This window comes from Lepidochelys kempii, chromosome 17 (genome assembly GCF_965140285.1).
Source record: "Lepidochelys kempii isolate rLepKem1 chromosome 17, rLepKem1.hap1, whole genome shotgun sequence".
NCBI lineage: Eukaryota > Metazoa > Chordata > Testudines > Cheloniidae > Lepidochelys > Lepidochelys kempii.
This window is the reverse complement of record NC_136396.1, coordinates 16,658,922-16,675,811: the sequence shown is the minus strand read 5'-3', so window position 1 is coordinate 16,675,811 and position 16,890 is coordinate 16,658,922. Positions and strand designations below refer to the sequence as shown.

At 44.0% G+C, this 16,890-nt stretch overlaps 1 protein-coding gene across 1 annotated transcript in view; it reads left to right on the top strand.

Moving 5' to 3' along the window:
- Nucleotides 1-16,890, top strand: part of LAT2 (linker for activation of T cells family member 2) — a 32,989-nt gene that overhangs the window by 15,689 nt on the left and 410 nt on the right. The window contains exons 5-13 of the mRNA XM_073315094.2: nt 843-886; nt 3,730-3,784; nt 4,405-4,442; nt 6,450-6,488; nt 8,707-8,737; nt 9,785-9,840; nt 13,494-13,559; nt 14,233-14,295; nt 15,247-15,307. Coding sequence (XP_073171195.2) covers nt 843-886; nt 3,730-3,784; nt 4,405-4,442; nt 6,450-6,488; nt 8,707-8,737; nt 9,785-9,840; nt 13,494-13,559; nt 14,233-14,295; nt 15,247-15,305 — 451 coding nt within the window. The 3' untranslated portion in view covers nt 15,306-15,307. The remainder of the gene's footprint in view (nt 1-842; nt 887-3,729; nt 3,785-4,404; nt 4,443-6,449; nt 6,489-8,706; nt 8,738-9,784; nt 9,841-13,493; nt 13,560-14,232; nt 14,296-15,246; nt 15,308-16,890) is intronic.

Genomic DNA, 16,890 nt, shown 5'->3' with positions numbered 1-16,890 from the left:
AGTCAGTTATTTGCCCAGCTCTAGCTGTAAATCAAACAACTTGTCTGCCCCCCTCAGAGAAATATTCACATTTAAAGTGATCAGGGAAGCCCCTTTCTTTGGATTTCAGTGGCAAAAGCCTTCGTGCTGATGTGCTGTGAAATATAAGCCTCCTCTTTCCTTAGCTTCCACTTTCATACCCTTAGTGGCTTCTGCCACAGTCTTATGCAGGAGTCTCAAACTCAAATCACCACGAGGGCCACATGAGGACTAGTACATTGGCGCGAGGGCCGCATCACTGACACTTTTTCATACAAAGATACAAAAGCCCTCTCCTACCCCCGGCCCCGCCTCCACTCCACCCCTTCTATGAGGCCCTGCCCCTGCCCCACCTCTTCCCACCCCTTCCCCGCCCCCATTCCAACCCCTTCCCCAAAGTCCCCACCCCAACTCTGCTCCTCCCTGCCTCTATTCCAACCTCTTCCCAAAATCCCTGCCACGGCCCTGCCTCTTCTCCGCCTCCTGCCCTGAGCGTGCCATGTCCCTGCTCCTCCCCCCTCCCTCCTGGAAAGTCCTAAGTGCCGCCAAACAGCTGTTTGGTGGTGGAAAGCTCTGGGAGGTAGGTGGAGGAGTGGGGACGTGGTGCGCGTGAGGGGGGGCAGAGATGGGAGGCAGGGGGACAGGGGGTGAGGGGAGCTTGGCTGCCGGTGGAGTCGGCGTCTATGGCTGGCTGCAGGAAATGGCCACATGTTTGAGACCCCGGTCTTATGCTTTGTGACATCAACAATGCCCCCCCGCCCCGCATTGCATGTCTTTCCCTTTAGGACATATTGCATTGGCCAAAACTTTCCCTGTATTTTCAGGCATGAAAACCAGCAGGGATTTGAGGTGATACGATCCCATTCAAGTGAGTATGCATTTTTACAAAACTCTATAGATATCTGGAAGAATCTTCTTGTAAGTACTGAGAAAGTTTTTCAGGCTGCATTTTTTGCAAGGGTACAAATTTGTGTCTTTTTTTTCATGACCGTGTCCTGCAGTGCAGAGAATTAAATTTCTGTCTCAAAGAATAATGCATTACAGTTGGGAAAGCATGGAAGGTCTAACTGACAGAACCAGAAGGCTGAGATTTTCAAAGCAGACTAAGGTGCCCACTTGGGATTTGGGTACCTAATTCCCCTAAGTTCCTTTAAAATCCCAGCCTAAATATTTAGTGCCACATAGAATCTGTATTGTGAAATGTAACAACATATTGGCTTAGGCTACAGGGTTCCTGCTCTTCTGAGCAGAAACTTAAACTGCCCCTGAAAATGACAGAGAGTGAAGGGGAAACACTTGAACCCAAATTGATACGAATGACTCATTTATCCTTGCCCTGTCACTGCTTCCTGCGGCACATTTGGTTACAAGCTGAACTTTTGGTTTCATCCTAAACTGAGCTGCTGATTGGGTAGGTATTAAAGGTCATCGTAAACAAAGAAGGTGTTGGAAGTTAAGCTTGCTGAGGCACTGGCTTCCCGCTGTAGTCTATCTAAGTACTCCTACCATCCTGAGTGCAGTAATATCACAGCACCAAAGAAAGGCACCATCACTTGGTCCCTTGTTCCTTTGAGTCACCCCAAGGGGACTTCCATTTTGATCTTTTCTTTCCTCTCCGGCTGCCCCTTCTTTCTTTTTTCTCCTTCCTTTGTCTTTCTTTACATTTTCTAGTCTCTTTTTTAAAAAATTTTAATTATTTCCCCCTCTTCTCTTTATTATCATCTTCCGCTCCTACCTCCCTTCCCCTGCTGTTTCTGATTGGGTTTTGGGAAAGCTAATCTGAAAGAAAGAGGTATTATGCCTGGCTCTGAAAGGAGCAAGGTTTGTGCAAAGGAGTTACACAGTCTTGAGCTGACTATTGAGAAAACTCTGTCTTCTGGCTCTTGAAGCTGCTTCCTAGTGCCTGAGGACCACAGGTCTCTCGGGAGAGTGCTGTCACACTGAGAGAGGGGAAAGTTTCTTGGGTAACATGAGCCAATCCAATGGAGCATAGGACTGAGACCTTGGAATGTGCCTGGTGTTCTAATGGCCGCTATTAAAACAAGCAAAGCACTATGGGATTGTGCTGCTGAGGAGATGGGCCTGCCGCATTTTGAACCAATTGCATTTCGAAGCTAGATACCGTGAACTAGAGTAATCCAGCCTAGAGAGCATCATGGCCAAGTCCGTGTTGGACAGGATGTGGTGCAGTCTTCTGGCCAGCTGCAGCTGGAAGATAACGTCTTTTGCAGTGGTAGTCGTTAGAGTATCTAGCAGCAACGAGGAGTCCAGAAGGGTGTTGAGGCTGCAAAGTGACATGAGGATCTGAGCAGCAAGGCTCCTGCCACAGAGCGAGACACTATGGTGGGAGCTGGATTTTCAAAGCATTTCCTTCTCTCTGCCTACAATACCTCTGTCTTGCTGCCTCAAGCAGCTGTTTTACATCCAGGTGCTGACCTCTGAGAGCTGAAAGACGGTGCTGCTAGCTCAGAATGTAAATGAAACAGATCTGGGTGTCCTCCATGTCTTGCTGGGATTTGACTTGATGTCTCAGTTTTCCCCAGCAGCGAGGTGCTGTGACTGTCTGGGATGGGGGAAAACTGAGGGAGTGCTCTGGTGGCAGAAGAGCAGTCGTCCAACAGTCCTTCCAGGCTGTTCCCTGACAGTAATGGATATGGGTCATTGCAGCAGGTGTCCTTTGACTCCTCCAGTGTCTTTAAAATGGGACAATGCTAAACCATGATCAACAGCAACAAATGCAGTGGAAAGCTCCAGTAATCGGAGCTGTGGATATTCTGCCTCCGATGATCCATCGGTCCAAAGAGTGCTGTTTCTGTTGTACAATAGAATGTGTTCCTAGCCACAGAAGGATTAAACCAGCATAGAGAGAAAGGATAGTTCAGTGGTTATGGTACCTGCCTGGGATTTGGAGACCTGGATTCAGTTCCCTTCTCTGCCACAAATTCCCTATGAGCTAGGGCAAGTCACTTAGTATTTATATCCCTTAGTTTCCCCATCTGTAATATGTGGGGATAATAGCAATTTCCAGCCTCACTTGACTACTACAGTGAGGGGGGCCAGAGAAGTCCCTAATATAGATAGGTAGAACTGGGAAGAGGTTTTTATGGCGTGGAGAGAAATTAATTTAAAAATGAACAAAAGTGGGCTGTAGCAACTTACATTTAATAATACTTTGCCTTTCTGCAGCCCTCCAGCCCTGGAGGAGAGTGAGGATTATTAAGCAGCAATGGGCCAAACAATCGAAGAAATCTTTATTTTAACAAGATCTAGGACAATGACAGATGCAATCAAACCTCAGGAGAAGTTGCTGTTGGAGCATCTGAGAGAACCCATAGCGATAGTTTTCAGAGTGGAAGTCTATAAAAAAGAACTGCTAGCAGCTTAGGGATGGAAACTCATGCAAATTTGGAGAAAATGTCAGATAACTTACAGGGGGAAAAGGGACCAGCATAACTATTAAGACTGGAGCTTTATCTAACATGTACTTGTTTGTAGTGGCCTGTTCCTGTTGCTTGTAGATACAACAGGTTTCTATAGTCATTTCCTTCCTTGGCCCATCCTATGCTTTTTAAGTAGGTAATTGAAAAAGTTCTGGATTTCGTAGTCTGCAAATACTTGGCAATCGTTTGCATTTGACTGCTCTGTGCTCAGTTTGGAAACGTGTCTCTTGCTGCCATAACCTTCAACAACTGATTTTATTTCCCATGCCAGTTGCAGTGACAAGGCAAGAGCAAATTAAATTGCCAGACAACATCCCAGTAACAAGGTAGGTGACAAAATAAGATATTTCAGCCAAAATTTGGGCCACTGGGTCCCCCCAAACTTTGAGAAAATTGAGGATTTGGATCTGAACTCCCTGGCTTGGCTTATATTTAATTTACTGCTTATCCTTCCATAATGTTCTAAATCTTCTTGATATCTGCGTTCCAACTGCTTTTATAGCATCCACTAGCATGAATCCTTAAAATCAAGCCACAGAAATGAACTGTCATTGCAGATGAAAGGCAAGTAGTGCAGGAGGGCCTTGATTTTAACCGTTTTCATACTGTGAAGCCCTAGCAAACGGATATGGATAATATATGGGAGAAATATTGTGGCTCGAGTGTATATTTGTTTATCCACATCCCATTCCAAATACGCCAGTTCTTAGTCCTCAAAATGTCTCCTGTTGCACAGCACCACCAGGAAAAGCTCCGTGGAGTGCGGGGATTGTTCAGCCCATTGGTTGGGGACCACTGTAATATCCAATATTTAATATAGTGTGTATAGAACTGGGATTTTAGCTACTTTCCAGTGTGAATGGCTTGTATCCCAGGGATAGACCTACCCAGCGGGAGAAATAGCATTTGCAGGAATCTGTTACATTAATAAATTTATCTCTTTCAGGAAAACCAGTGAGCGACTGCAGGCCTCACGCATTGATGGTAGGTATTTATACAAAAGTATCCATTTCTTTACACCTTTTGTCATCCGCCCTGGGTGGGTTGTTACTCTAATACGAAATTAGTGTGTGGGAATATTACAAATCTTTGCCTGTTTATATTGGCAAATGGAACATATATGGTAAAAGATCCCTGACTCCTGTATATGCCTACAATGTTCACGGAAGCTAAGCCCAGGAGAGGATGTTCCGTTCCCATTTATGGTCATCCATTTTGAATTCTGAATGGTGCATTATGGGGACAGGTGTTACCTTGGAAGTAAGTTAGCTAACGCTACAACCTACTCCTATAATAATACCCTAATGCACAAACATTTGTAGAACTATACAAACAAACACAATGAATCTTCATGACACCCTACGTAACTTGTTACTCTCTGCATGATGGAATGTTGCCTACATTCTCTATCCATATTTTCCCTGTTTAAACCCTTTACCTATGTGACTATTTCTGTCTAGCACCTTTCTTAGTCCCTTTGAAAACTCTATTTTTAGTTCTCCTCTTCTCTTTTCCTTTGAGACCAAGCTCCTGAGTCTTTCCACAACTTTGCAGATTCTTCAGACCTGATCTCTGTTGCCCTACGCTGCACCCTCCCCTAAGCAATGGCTGTCTTGCTGGGGTGCGGTAGCCAGCTCTGCACACAGTATTCCAGCTTAATTTTCTGAGTGCCCGTTGCTGTAGCATGTGGGCAGCTGACCTGGATTTTCAGAGAAGCGGAGCACCTGCATCTCCCACTAATTTCAACTGAAGTTTTGGTGCTCTGGGAATCAGGCCCTAAATGTGGTATTAAGTGACATCCCTCTTCCCCACAATATTCCATACAAACAGCTGCCATCCCTGTGCTGCTGTGAGACAGTATTCTACCTAGTCATTGGTGAGCAAGGAGTAATACCAGCTCAGCTTTACCCCCTCCTCTTGCTTAGCCAAGGGCTATAGGAGTGGCTACTTGTGAGAATGTGGTGGAAAAAATGCCCTTTTGAAGATCAGGCTTCTCATCCAGTGGCCCTAGGACTGGGTTAAACTGCAATCAGGGAGTTTTTCCTGTTGACTTTCTGCTTATATTCATTTATTATCCTCCCGTCCCTTGCTACAAACCCTGTTCCTTTGGGGGAAAGATCTTGCTGATTGCAAATGCAGAGCCCTTCCAACAGTTTAAACATCCCAGTAATAATAATAATTAATAATAATAGATAACTCGGATGGACCACAGCTTTCCCTAAAATGTGTGTCTCGCACCACACCCTGGTTTGATCTGCTGAAATACCAGAGGGGAGGGAGTTTTCACATCTTTGGTCCCCCGTACAGCTGTTCCCAGAAGCACCTTGCCGGCCATGGAGACAGAGTCCTTAGGTGTTCTGTCCAAGTTTTCGAGCCCCTTTCTAGGTAGTATGTGAGGACCTCACAAATATTGAATGAATGTATCCCCAGACCCCCTATTGAAGTCTGTCGGTCTGTTGTTACCCTCACTTTACGGACGGGGAACTGGGACACTGAGATTAAGTGACTCCCCCAAGCTCACAGAGGAAGTCTGTGGCGGAGCTGAGAATTGAAACGAGCTGTACTCTGTCTCAGACCAATGCTCTAACCACAGCGCTACCCGCTCTGCCCGGGGTAGAGTTTAGCAAGGGTCTTAGAGAGAAGCAGTCGTATTGCCACGTTTGTTTTCAATTCTAGTCTCTGCTACTGTAGCTTGCTACCTCATGTTTCTGTTTTTCCTACAGTGTTGCACTGAGCTGATGATGTTGGTGATTCTTCCTCTTTCACCCCCAAATCTATTTCCTAATTAGTGACCTAGATGGCTCTTCCTGTTCGAGCATTTCCCCAGCTTGGTCCCATGTTCCACAATTCATCATTTCTCCTTTCTTTTTATACTGAGCTCTATTTCACATCTCGTGGCTTGATCGCCTCCGAATCTGATTTCATAGCCCCTGTAATTGCTTGCTAGCATATCACGGCTAACGTACAATGTCAACATGTGCTCTCTTCTAGGTGACAGTGCAGAGCCCAGATACCAAAATTTCAGGAGAGGTAAACATTACAACTGCAGCGAAATTCAGTTAGGCTGAGAACAATTCAGCCTTAGTATAAGTAACTCCCATTGAAGTCAATAGACCTTGCGCCCACTTATGCTAGGACTGGATCTACTCCTCTGTTTAAAATAACAGTGGGAAAATGAAAAGCTGTGATCCCTGCTTTACTGTATGTGGGTGTTTCTGCTTTCTAAACCTAGATTAGATGGAAGGTCACCAGCCTTTGGAAGCAACATCACATTTCTGTTCCTGTCCCTTCTCTGAGTGGAGAATCTGTTAGTATACGGGCTGGCTTCCCCTGGAGTTGCTAATCACACCCTGCCTGTATTCAGATGTGTCAGGATATTTCTTAGGCTAAAAGATGTTCCCCAGCTGTAAAATGGAGGTCAGAATGCTGCCTTTCTCCTCTCCTGTCTATTTAGATTGTAAGAGCGGCAGGGACTGTCTCTTAGTAGCATCCATAGCACAACAAGTTTCTAATCTCAGATGGGGCCTCTGGATGGTACCGTAATACAAATAATTAATAATAATAATAATAATAATAATAATAGCGGTAGCAGGAAGAAGGCATTTCCTGCTGTCCGAATTCCCTTCGTTAGTATTTTATTCTTTAATGCATGGGAATATAGTAATTATTCCGGTCTTGAGGTCTCCAGCAGCACAGCTCTATAACGGACACTTTATCTTTGGAGGAAGATAGGGCTGATCGGGGCACTAGCCCACTGTGCAATGACAGAGTGAGGCAACCATCACAAAGGCCACCGATGATGATGTTGAAACCCAAACGATGCCATTGCTCAGTATGTTTTTTATAGAGGAGCTCATTGAATCCTTTTGTTTAACTATTTATGCCACTTGACCAGGCCTCATAGTCCTTGAGGACAGTGGCTCTCAGCCTTTCCAGGCTACTGTACCCCTTTCTGGAGTTTGATTTGTCTTGTGTACCCCAAGTTTCACCTCGCTTAAAAACTACTTGCTTACAAAATCAGACATAAAAATACAGAAGTGTCACACCACGCTATTACTGAAAACTTGCTGTCTTTCCCCTTTTTACCATATAATTATAAAATAAACCAATTGGAATGTAAATATTGAACTTACATTTTCAGTGTATACTACATAGAGCAGTACAAACAAGTCATGGTCTGTATGAAATTGTAGTTTGTACTGACTTCGCTAATGCTTTTTATGTAGCCTGTTGTAAAACTAGGCAATCTCTAGATGAGTTGAGGTACCCCCTTGACCACCTCTGCATACCCCCAGGGGTACACGTACCACTGGTTGAGAATCACTGCTTTAGGATAACCTAGACTATATGCTAAATTACTCTTTACCTAAAACAAAGCCCCTTAAATTCTCTTTCCCTGGGCTCTTACAGTACATCTACACTGAATAAAACTCCCACGGCTGGCCCACATCAGCGGCCTCGGATGTGGGATGTGGAGCTATCAAATTGTTATGTAGATGTTCAGGCTTGGGCTGGGACCCTCCCTGTTTGTGAGGTCTTAGAGCCCAGGCTCCGGCCCAAGCTTCTACACTTCAGTTTTACAGCCCTGCACCCTGAGCCCCACAAGCCCACGGCAGCTGACGAGGATCAGCTGCGGGTGTTTTATTGCCACGTAGACATACCCATAGGGTCCAGTCCTGCTCCCATGGAAGTCAATGGCAAAACTTGCATTGAATGCATGCTTAGTTCAAGGATGTGAGGCTGGATGTGGCTTGCTCAAGATTTTGAGCCTGCTCAGATGCTTCTCTTGAGGTGTCTGAGTGGCAAGCTTGCGAGTGATGCCCTTTGGTTAGTTCACTTTGAAGATTCTGGGCAGTGCATTAGAAAGCAGCAGGGTGGGGCGTGCAGAGGAGAAGGTGTTGCAGAATGGGGTGTGGGGAGGAGATGAGGAACACCAAGACAAGAGAACAGGAAGGTGAGACTGGTGCAGAATGTGCAACAGTACATTGGGGGGGGGGGGAGAAGTGTTAATTTTTCAGAGACAAGAGATACACAGATCCAGTAAAAAACTGAGTGAGAAAGGAAAGAGCTGGAATACTTGTCTGAAGGGAAGCAATCGCCTACAGATGTTCCTGGAGAATCTAACCTGGCCCTGTGTGTTTCTAAGTGCATAGACTTTTTCTGGATCAGTTTTGTGGTTTTATTTTGATTTTGCACTGTGAGAAATGTCCCTGAGACTGTGCTAATGGCAAATGATTTGTACTTGCAGAAGACAACCAGGAACTGGATGCTGCCTATGTGTAAGTCAATCTTTCTCTCATCCACCAGGACATTGAAACTAATCTCTTTAGTCTCCCTTGCTAATGGTAGCTTTGAATTGTAGGATGTTACAGTGGGTTTAGTTCATCTTCTTAAAGAGGAAATTAAATTCCAAAGATTTGGGTTCTGAAGCAGAGCTTTGAAGATCATGACATTCCTGTGGTTTCATTATTCAGATTATGCATAGCTCTGTTAATTTCACACTCTCTCTAAGACCTTGCAGTGGGCCACATTACTGCGAGCCATTGTTTCCGCTGTGAATAGTAACTTGCTATTGCGGTTACTCTCAGAAGAATATGCAAGATCTCAGGATGGGAATGAAAAATCTGTCCTAAGTGCTTCTGAATTTGTCATGAATAACCTATGGGAAGCCAGGTGCTAAGCAGGATACAAGCACAGAGAAGGCGTTCCATGTCCAAGTTCTGCAGTTGTACCTAACTCGTATTGAATATGACTTCCATTGTATCATATTAGCCTTTAGTGCAGCTCACACCTGAACATGAAACTACATATCTTGTAGTCTGTGTAGTATTAGAACCATGAAGAATACAATTGGCTTGTTTCAAGAATGATATTGGACAAGGAGCCAATCACTTACAAGAAACATACCCGTGCCAGATGCAACCAAGATACAGAAAACCAAATACTTCACCTTCACATGGACCTACTACTGTAGAATCTACCTATTAGATTAATCACAGAAATGGACAGCGGTATTGATGTGGGTCACAGAAATGTCATTTAAAAGAAGTAGCTTTGGGCTGCCTCTCTGGAAGTTTTGTATTTGGTTTACTCAGTTAGACGTGTATTGCCCAGGAGATGAGGCAGCTTGTGATAGTTGTGGCAACTTTAAGGAAAATTTAAGTTTCTGGGAAGAGAAGGCTCTATGGCTCTTTCTGATTGATTTGGGGTCATGGGGTGGCTGGGAAATTGGGGTCCCACGCATGAGTAAGGTGAGTGGGATTTTGCCCCAAGTGCCATCTCAAAGGCAGAAAATATCTAAGACTGAGATGTTTTATCTTTTCCAGCAACCCTATAGCTACAGATTATTACAACTGTGGGATGTTCTTGAGACCACCAAATGGTATGTTCACAAGACAGACGAATGACTGTTTATTCAATCCTATTATGGACGATAAAACCAGTGAAGTATTTCCAGCCAGCGAGGTTATAGTGTGGGTTTAGAATGAGCTGGAAACAGACAATTTTCTTCTTTTATCTTTCTCCTTTGTTACAGTATGGTTTGACACAATTTTAGTTAAGGAACAGACATATGGCTCATGGGCAGCAAGGGGTTAAAAGTTATTGTGGCAGGACGGGGAATACAAAAGGAGTGTTCTACAGAGCGGCAAAACCACTGAAAAGCTGTGACACGCTTCAGGGCTATGGTCAGGTGCCATCCTTCAGTGCAAATCAGCTGTTTATTTTCATTAAGCCCTGGTTGGCTTCAGGCCAGTGGCAGAGCATTGCCTGAAGCCGCAGGTAGTCCAGAGCCAAAGCCCTGAATGTTCAAAGGTGATGCTATCCCTGCCTAACAGCAGCACCATCAAGTGCTTGTCTCAGTGGCGTACAGTAGGTGGTGCAAACAAAATCAGCCCCAAGCCCAAGCAAGTCAGGAAAGTGATTTGGGCACTGCTGTCCTATACCAAGCACCTTACATTCACAGGGGAATTCCCTGAGGTTTAACATTCACAGGGGAATTCTCTGAGGCAGCTGGCTGTCCTGGGGAAGAGAATACAAAGTGCCACAGGTCTTAAATCTCCAATGGTCACTTTGTTTTTCAAACCATATGATATTCTGTGTTCTCATAACTTGAAAGGTGCATCCACCTAGGCCCTGACGCCACACACGCTTATCAATGTGCTTCCCTGGATGCACTGGGAGGGAGTAATCCCGTTTGGCTACTTGAAGTGTCTCAAGCTACTCCCGAGAGTAAATGCTTGCAGGTCCTGGACCTTGGGGCTGATCCTGCAGCTCTCATCCTCACAAGCGGGTCCACTGCAGTAAGTGGGCCTGCTCTTGTAAGTGAGGGATGCAGGACGGTGCCCCAGATCTCTACTGTTAGGAACACTAATCAGTGTTAAATACAGAACAGATGAGGTAGCAAGTCTGGAAGCTATGTTTAGAAAGACATAGACTTTAACGGGGCTCCATGCAGGTGCAGCTAAACCCATTGCAGAATTGAAAGTTCTTCAGGGCAGAGGTTGTCTCTTTGTTATATGTTTGTACGGTGCCGTGAACAATGAAGCCCTGACCCCTAGGCAATACCATAATAAAAACAATAATTAATAATAATCATAATTAGGGTCCTATTTTGTCTAGGGTCTTTCATGAAAACTCTGTCCCAAATTGCTTCTGCAAAACTAAATCCTGTAATACACTTAGAGTTAAATAAGTTGTAACAGAAAGAGGTGTTTAATACACTGTTCTTAAAAGTACAAAAAAGAGGTTAACTAATTTAAGTAGTCTGTCACCAGAAGGTGGATGTGGTGTAAAGACCTTTAAAAAAACGTATCTGACTTATTTGTTTAATTATTATTCTTTTATCTTGTGGTAGTTACCACAGGACTTCATGGAGATCAGGACCCCATTGTGCCTGGTGCCATACATACGCATACTAAATGGCAGTCTTTGTCCCAAAAACTTGCAATCCGAGCAATGTCTGTAATTATTTTGTTTTTCTATTTTATAAAACTAGTGTTTGAGGACTGTGTGAAAATTATGGGCAGGAGGAGACTCTCAAAAAACGCAGTGCAGATGCTGCATGTGTGAAATTCTGTGAAATGGCCATTTTGATATCCCAAAGTGTGCAAAACTTATCTGAAATCTTATCTGATTCTGACACCATTTTTGGATAATCCATTTTTTTGTCCGAAAGAAATTTCAAAACTTTGTCTGTTTTCCATTCAAAGATGGTCTTATTTTTGTGGGGAAAAAAAAGAAAAAGAAACATATTCCTGGCATGGTTTTTTTATGTGTGTGGTAAAAAGTAACTATTTGGGGAGGGATATTCCATTTTGTGCCATAGGAGGGGTTAAAGCAAGATGGAAAGTGATTGGCATGTCTATTTGCAAGAATGAATAGCTGCAGAATCTTCCTAACTTTGATGTGGTGACCACATCAACTGTTACATTTTCTGCATCTGTGGATGTACATTTCAGATAGTAAACTGCAGGCAGTTGCTCGTGTGGTTTAACTGCCCATGTACATCATGGTTGGTTTTTAAACAGATTCTAATTATAAATATTATTTAATGCCTGTACTTGAGCCTTTCTCTCAGCCAATAGTCTCTCTCAGCTGTGGTGCTAGTCTGAAAATAGACAGTGGTAGTTAGAAAAACGTCCTTTAAAACCAGCAATCGGTGCCCATTTGATCTGGAAGCCACTGACCGACAGTAAATACAGACAGCTCCCATCACCATTACTTTTTTGAGAGAGCAGTTTCAGAGTAGGCGGTAATGACGGAAACTTATTCTCTCATGGTTCGTTGGCGAGCGTTTCCATCCAATTCACTGAATCTGTGTCCTTGTCCCAAGAAAACCATCCTTTGTTATCAGTCTCAGCAGAGAGGCCAAGGAGTGATTTGGCCATGGAAAACGAAGAATCCTTTCACCCCAGAAATGGTCTCTATCTGGTTAGGTGGAGCAGTGCACAGCAGATGCAGGTTTCTCAACTGCCCGGCTGCCTTGTGGGCTCAGTAGGTAACATTGGTTTCAAGGGCTGCCAACTGGCATGTTTACATACAACTCAGACAACTTTACTATACTCATATAGTTAAAGCAATACAACTTCCTAGTGTGGATACAGTTTAAAAGGGCTTATACTGGGCTAGCTAATTTCCCGTACAGGAAGAGAAATATACTATGTCAGTGTAAGGCACTGTTATACTGCTATAACTGCATGCACTAGAGAGGTTGAGGGTGCAGGAGGGTGCTCTGGGCTGGGACCGAGGGGTTCAGAGGGCTGGAGGGGGATTGGGGCTGGGGAAGGGGGTTGGGGTGCAGGAGGGGGTCAAGGGTGCTTACCTCAAGCAGCTCCCAGAAGCAGTGGCATGTCCTCCCTCAGGCTCCTACACGGAGGCGCAGCCAGGCGGCTCTACGCACTGCCCTGTCCGCTGGTGCCGCCCCTGCAGCTCCCATTGGCCGCGGTTCCTGGTCAATGGGAGCTGCGGGGGCAGTGCTTAGGGTGGGGGCAGTGTGCAGAGCCCCCTGGCTGCCCCTACATGTAGGAGCCACAGGGGAGATATGCCATTGCTTCTGGAAGCCACGTGGAGCAGGGCAAGCCCCAGACCCCACTCCCCAGCAAGCGCTTGAGGGCCAGATTAAAATATCTGGAGGGCTGGATGCGGCCCCCCCGGGCCATAGTTTGCCCACCCCTGCTCTATTATCATCCAGCAGATGCTCCCAGCCTCTCTAAACTCTGTCATGAACACCCAGTCTTGCTCTCCTTGAGGCCAGCGGCAAAACTCCAGTTGATTTCAATGCAGGATCTGATCCCATGTTAACATGGTAAAGGGATTATACTAAAAGTGAATATGCCTCACAAACTCCAGTTCTAGCACAGTCTTTTACAGTGACCTTTCTGCTAACTTCCTTAAGCAGTGCATTTGTTTCTTTGTGGTAAACACCACTTCTCCACTGGTGGATGGTGCTGAAACTTAGTGTTGTACACAGAGCCATGCGCGGAGAGCTCTCACCATCATCCAACACATTAAGTCCTTCCTTTTTATCTCTTACAGAAAAGGAAGAGGATTCCTGTTTCTATCAAAATGTTGTGATCGGGGCATCCAATAGCACTGAGTCTGGTAAGTGTCCGCTTTCGGGGGATGATTACTGTGTGTATTGCAGTGGTGCGGAGAAGCCCCAGTCATGGAGCAGGGCCCCCGATCACTTCACTTAAAGTAAAGCTTTAAAAGCTTTACTCACATAGACCTTTATCGTGAAATGAGCTCCATATAGGTAGTTCCCCACATGGAATCCAGCTGAAGTCATTGGGGCTCTGCACAGAGTTCATTGTAGCTTTGGTTTCAGTGAAGAAGAGGGGGAATTCTGCTTAGAGATTATGAACTTCTGAGAACATTTATCTCTGGGATATTTTTTCAGAATTGTGGATTAATTTTGGCTTTTGATATTATATGCTGTGTTGATAACACCTCAGAATCTGATCACAATTAACTTTGTGATTACATTGGGTATAATGGGCAGCAGTAGCATCAACAGGCAGGTCTAACCCATGCCTGGGAAGAAAAACAAAACAAAGCACACGCTAAACTGGGAAGTAGATGAGATGGTGATGACCAGACATGGGAGTGGAGTTGCTCCACATTAAAATGCACAAGCCCACAGGTGTGACTGGGAACTCAGCCTTGTCCAAATGGTTACATTTTTAGAGGGTGGAAGTGAGACATTTCAAAGAACGGTTCCACATTCTTAGTCCACTTGCTTTCATTGCTCTGTGCACACTTTTCTTGTTCACAGATGATGTGGAGGACTATGAGAATAGTGCATCTATAAAGATATGGCAACAATCAAATATGTCAGGTATGTTCTGAAACTATTGTTGTTTAATATTTTTACAGTAGCACCTCAATGGGGTCCCATTCTGCGAGCTGCAGATGAAGACATGACCCCTGCCTCGAGAGATTTTCCTTGTACTTTTCCTGTACAGTCATGATAATAGAAACATTTTAAAAAGTAATTGCACATTGTTGCATATCTTAGCAATGATTTTGAGTACTAGCTTGGAATCTTTATGTGACTCTTGCCTTTCTGATATTTAAGGGAGCACAGACAGAGTTGGAAGGCCTAAAATTTGACTGAGATCCCCCAGCAGGCCCTTACAGAAGACTGTCTCTTCTCTTATTTCAAACCTTCTCAGTTGTTAACTCTCCATGCTGCAAACTCTGCCTTGCTTTTGGAGCCCTAAGACCAGGAAACGAACAAGCAACAGTATCTTTGTATCTTATGTCCCTGGACTATGAAGCTCCCTGATGGGCCAGCAGTAATTATGTCAGCATAAAAGCCTTGGTTAGGTTAATTTTTTAAAACAGAGGTTCAATTGGATATGTAGCTTCCCATGAGCACATAGGGATAGCTTTGGTTGTGATATGCGCTGTTGAGTGTATTTAGGAACTTCTCGTATCTGATTTGGGGATGCTCTAAGCAAACCGTTTCTTGTTTTTGTGTGTGTGCCCTGTTTATAAATCCAGTAGATTGTAATGTCTCTGTGGATCTGTTATGATCTATTCTAAAAATCTACTGAAGGAACACTTGCAAACTGTTGTTACATACAGTCTTGAAGATTTTGCAAGGAGCCTTGATGCTGGAATCTGGTATTTCTTGGCACGTACAGAAAAATGGCTGGTAAGGAACACACAAGCTGATATCAACATCAAGGCTTAAAGAGGTTGGCAGGGTGTATAAAGATGTCTGTAAATCAATGCATTTATTGATCAATGCTTTCAATTCCCAATAACAACTCTGTACATTTAGAAAGCCCAGATGATTATCCAGATTACGTTAACTCAGATGTTGCAGCCATGCCGAACTAAAGGTAAAAATAGATACAATTTTTGATCCATTTTTTGTAAACCAAGAGGTTGGGGCATATCAGTTCTTAGATAATGATTTGCATTCAAACTTGATTCTATAGCAAGGTGGCATTAGCCTATGTTAAAAGCAAACTTGGAAGGAGCGAATCTCTGTATTGGCAGACTCTAAGAAAGCGGGGATGATGTTGCATGTATTTATGTATCCATAATCGGAGTAACAGCATGACAAGTGCTGATTGCCCCTGTTACAGGAATTAACATTTTTGGATCAGCTAGCAAATATCTAGTGCCTATAAAATTATCTGATTGATGCCACAAACCAAGTCATGGCTGTGGCAACGTTAATGATCTGATATTTGTCCTAAATTTCCAAAGCAAGTGGCCATTGTATGACAGTATAGTCCCCGTAAGACTATAACGGAGTGGTACTAGGAGTCTGCTAGAAGTTAAAGTGCATAGTTGTGGGAGAGGAACAGTTTAAAGTTTACCTTTAAAGATGCTCACTGTCCACGTCTTAGCAGCATTTCACAGCTAGGTGGCGCTCTTTGCTTTAACAGAAGCAAAATGACAGTTTGCCATTAGTGATTATTATAAAAGTGCATTAGTTCAGAAAGGGGCATGGGAAATTTGTGTTGGGGAAATTAACTGAAGTTTTTCTTTTTGGTGTGTGTGAAAATTTTACTGAATTACAAGGCACTGTTTTGGACAAATGTAGGGGGAAATCAAATCTACATGAAAGCAGAGAAAAAGGCTACTTGATAACATATGTAAGCTATTCTCCATTTAACCCCCCTTCCAATGGAATTTCAAAGAGGAGGGGATTCAATTTTCATATTAGAGAGGATTAGTCTAGTGGTTTTATTATGGGACTGAGCAAGTTCCAGTCCTCGCTCTGACCAGTCAGTCTGATGCCTCAGTTTCTCTTTGTAAAATGGAAGGTACCTCACTGGATGAGGCAAGGATTAATTAGACCTCTGTAAAGCACGGTAACTGAAAAAAAATCTCTGTGGAAGTCCCCTCGTGAATCTCAGGTAAGCACTTAACACATCATCAGTGCTACCACAAAGAAATAGTAAACAACACTGAATGTTATAAATCAGTGGTTCTCAAGAAAGGGTCTGGGGCCCACTGGAGGTGCCCCAAGCAGGCTTCAGGGGGTCTGCCAAACAGAAGGAAAAAGGTTAAGACCCCCTTTTGTAAATGACTATGGGAGGGGCCATACAAACATCTAATCTACATTACAGAAGTTTTCCCGGTATAGCTATACCAGTAAACTCACCTTGGGTATACACAGCTATACTGCAAAAGGCTGCTTTTTCCAGGACAGCTCATACTGGTTCTGCAAACAAAATAAGCTACCCTGCCAAAAGAACTTTTTTGCCTTTAGATCTGCAACCACATCTGGCACAGCAATGTAATTTCAAAACAAAATCACCCCCCTTGCCAATATACCTATGCTGACAAGAGTTTCTAGTATAGACTTTCCCTTAGTTAGATAGATTTTGCAGGAATGATGGATTCTTAAATTATCTGGACTCCTGGCATCCATATATTTTTGGAACTGTTCAGAGATTCATCAGTTATA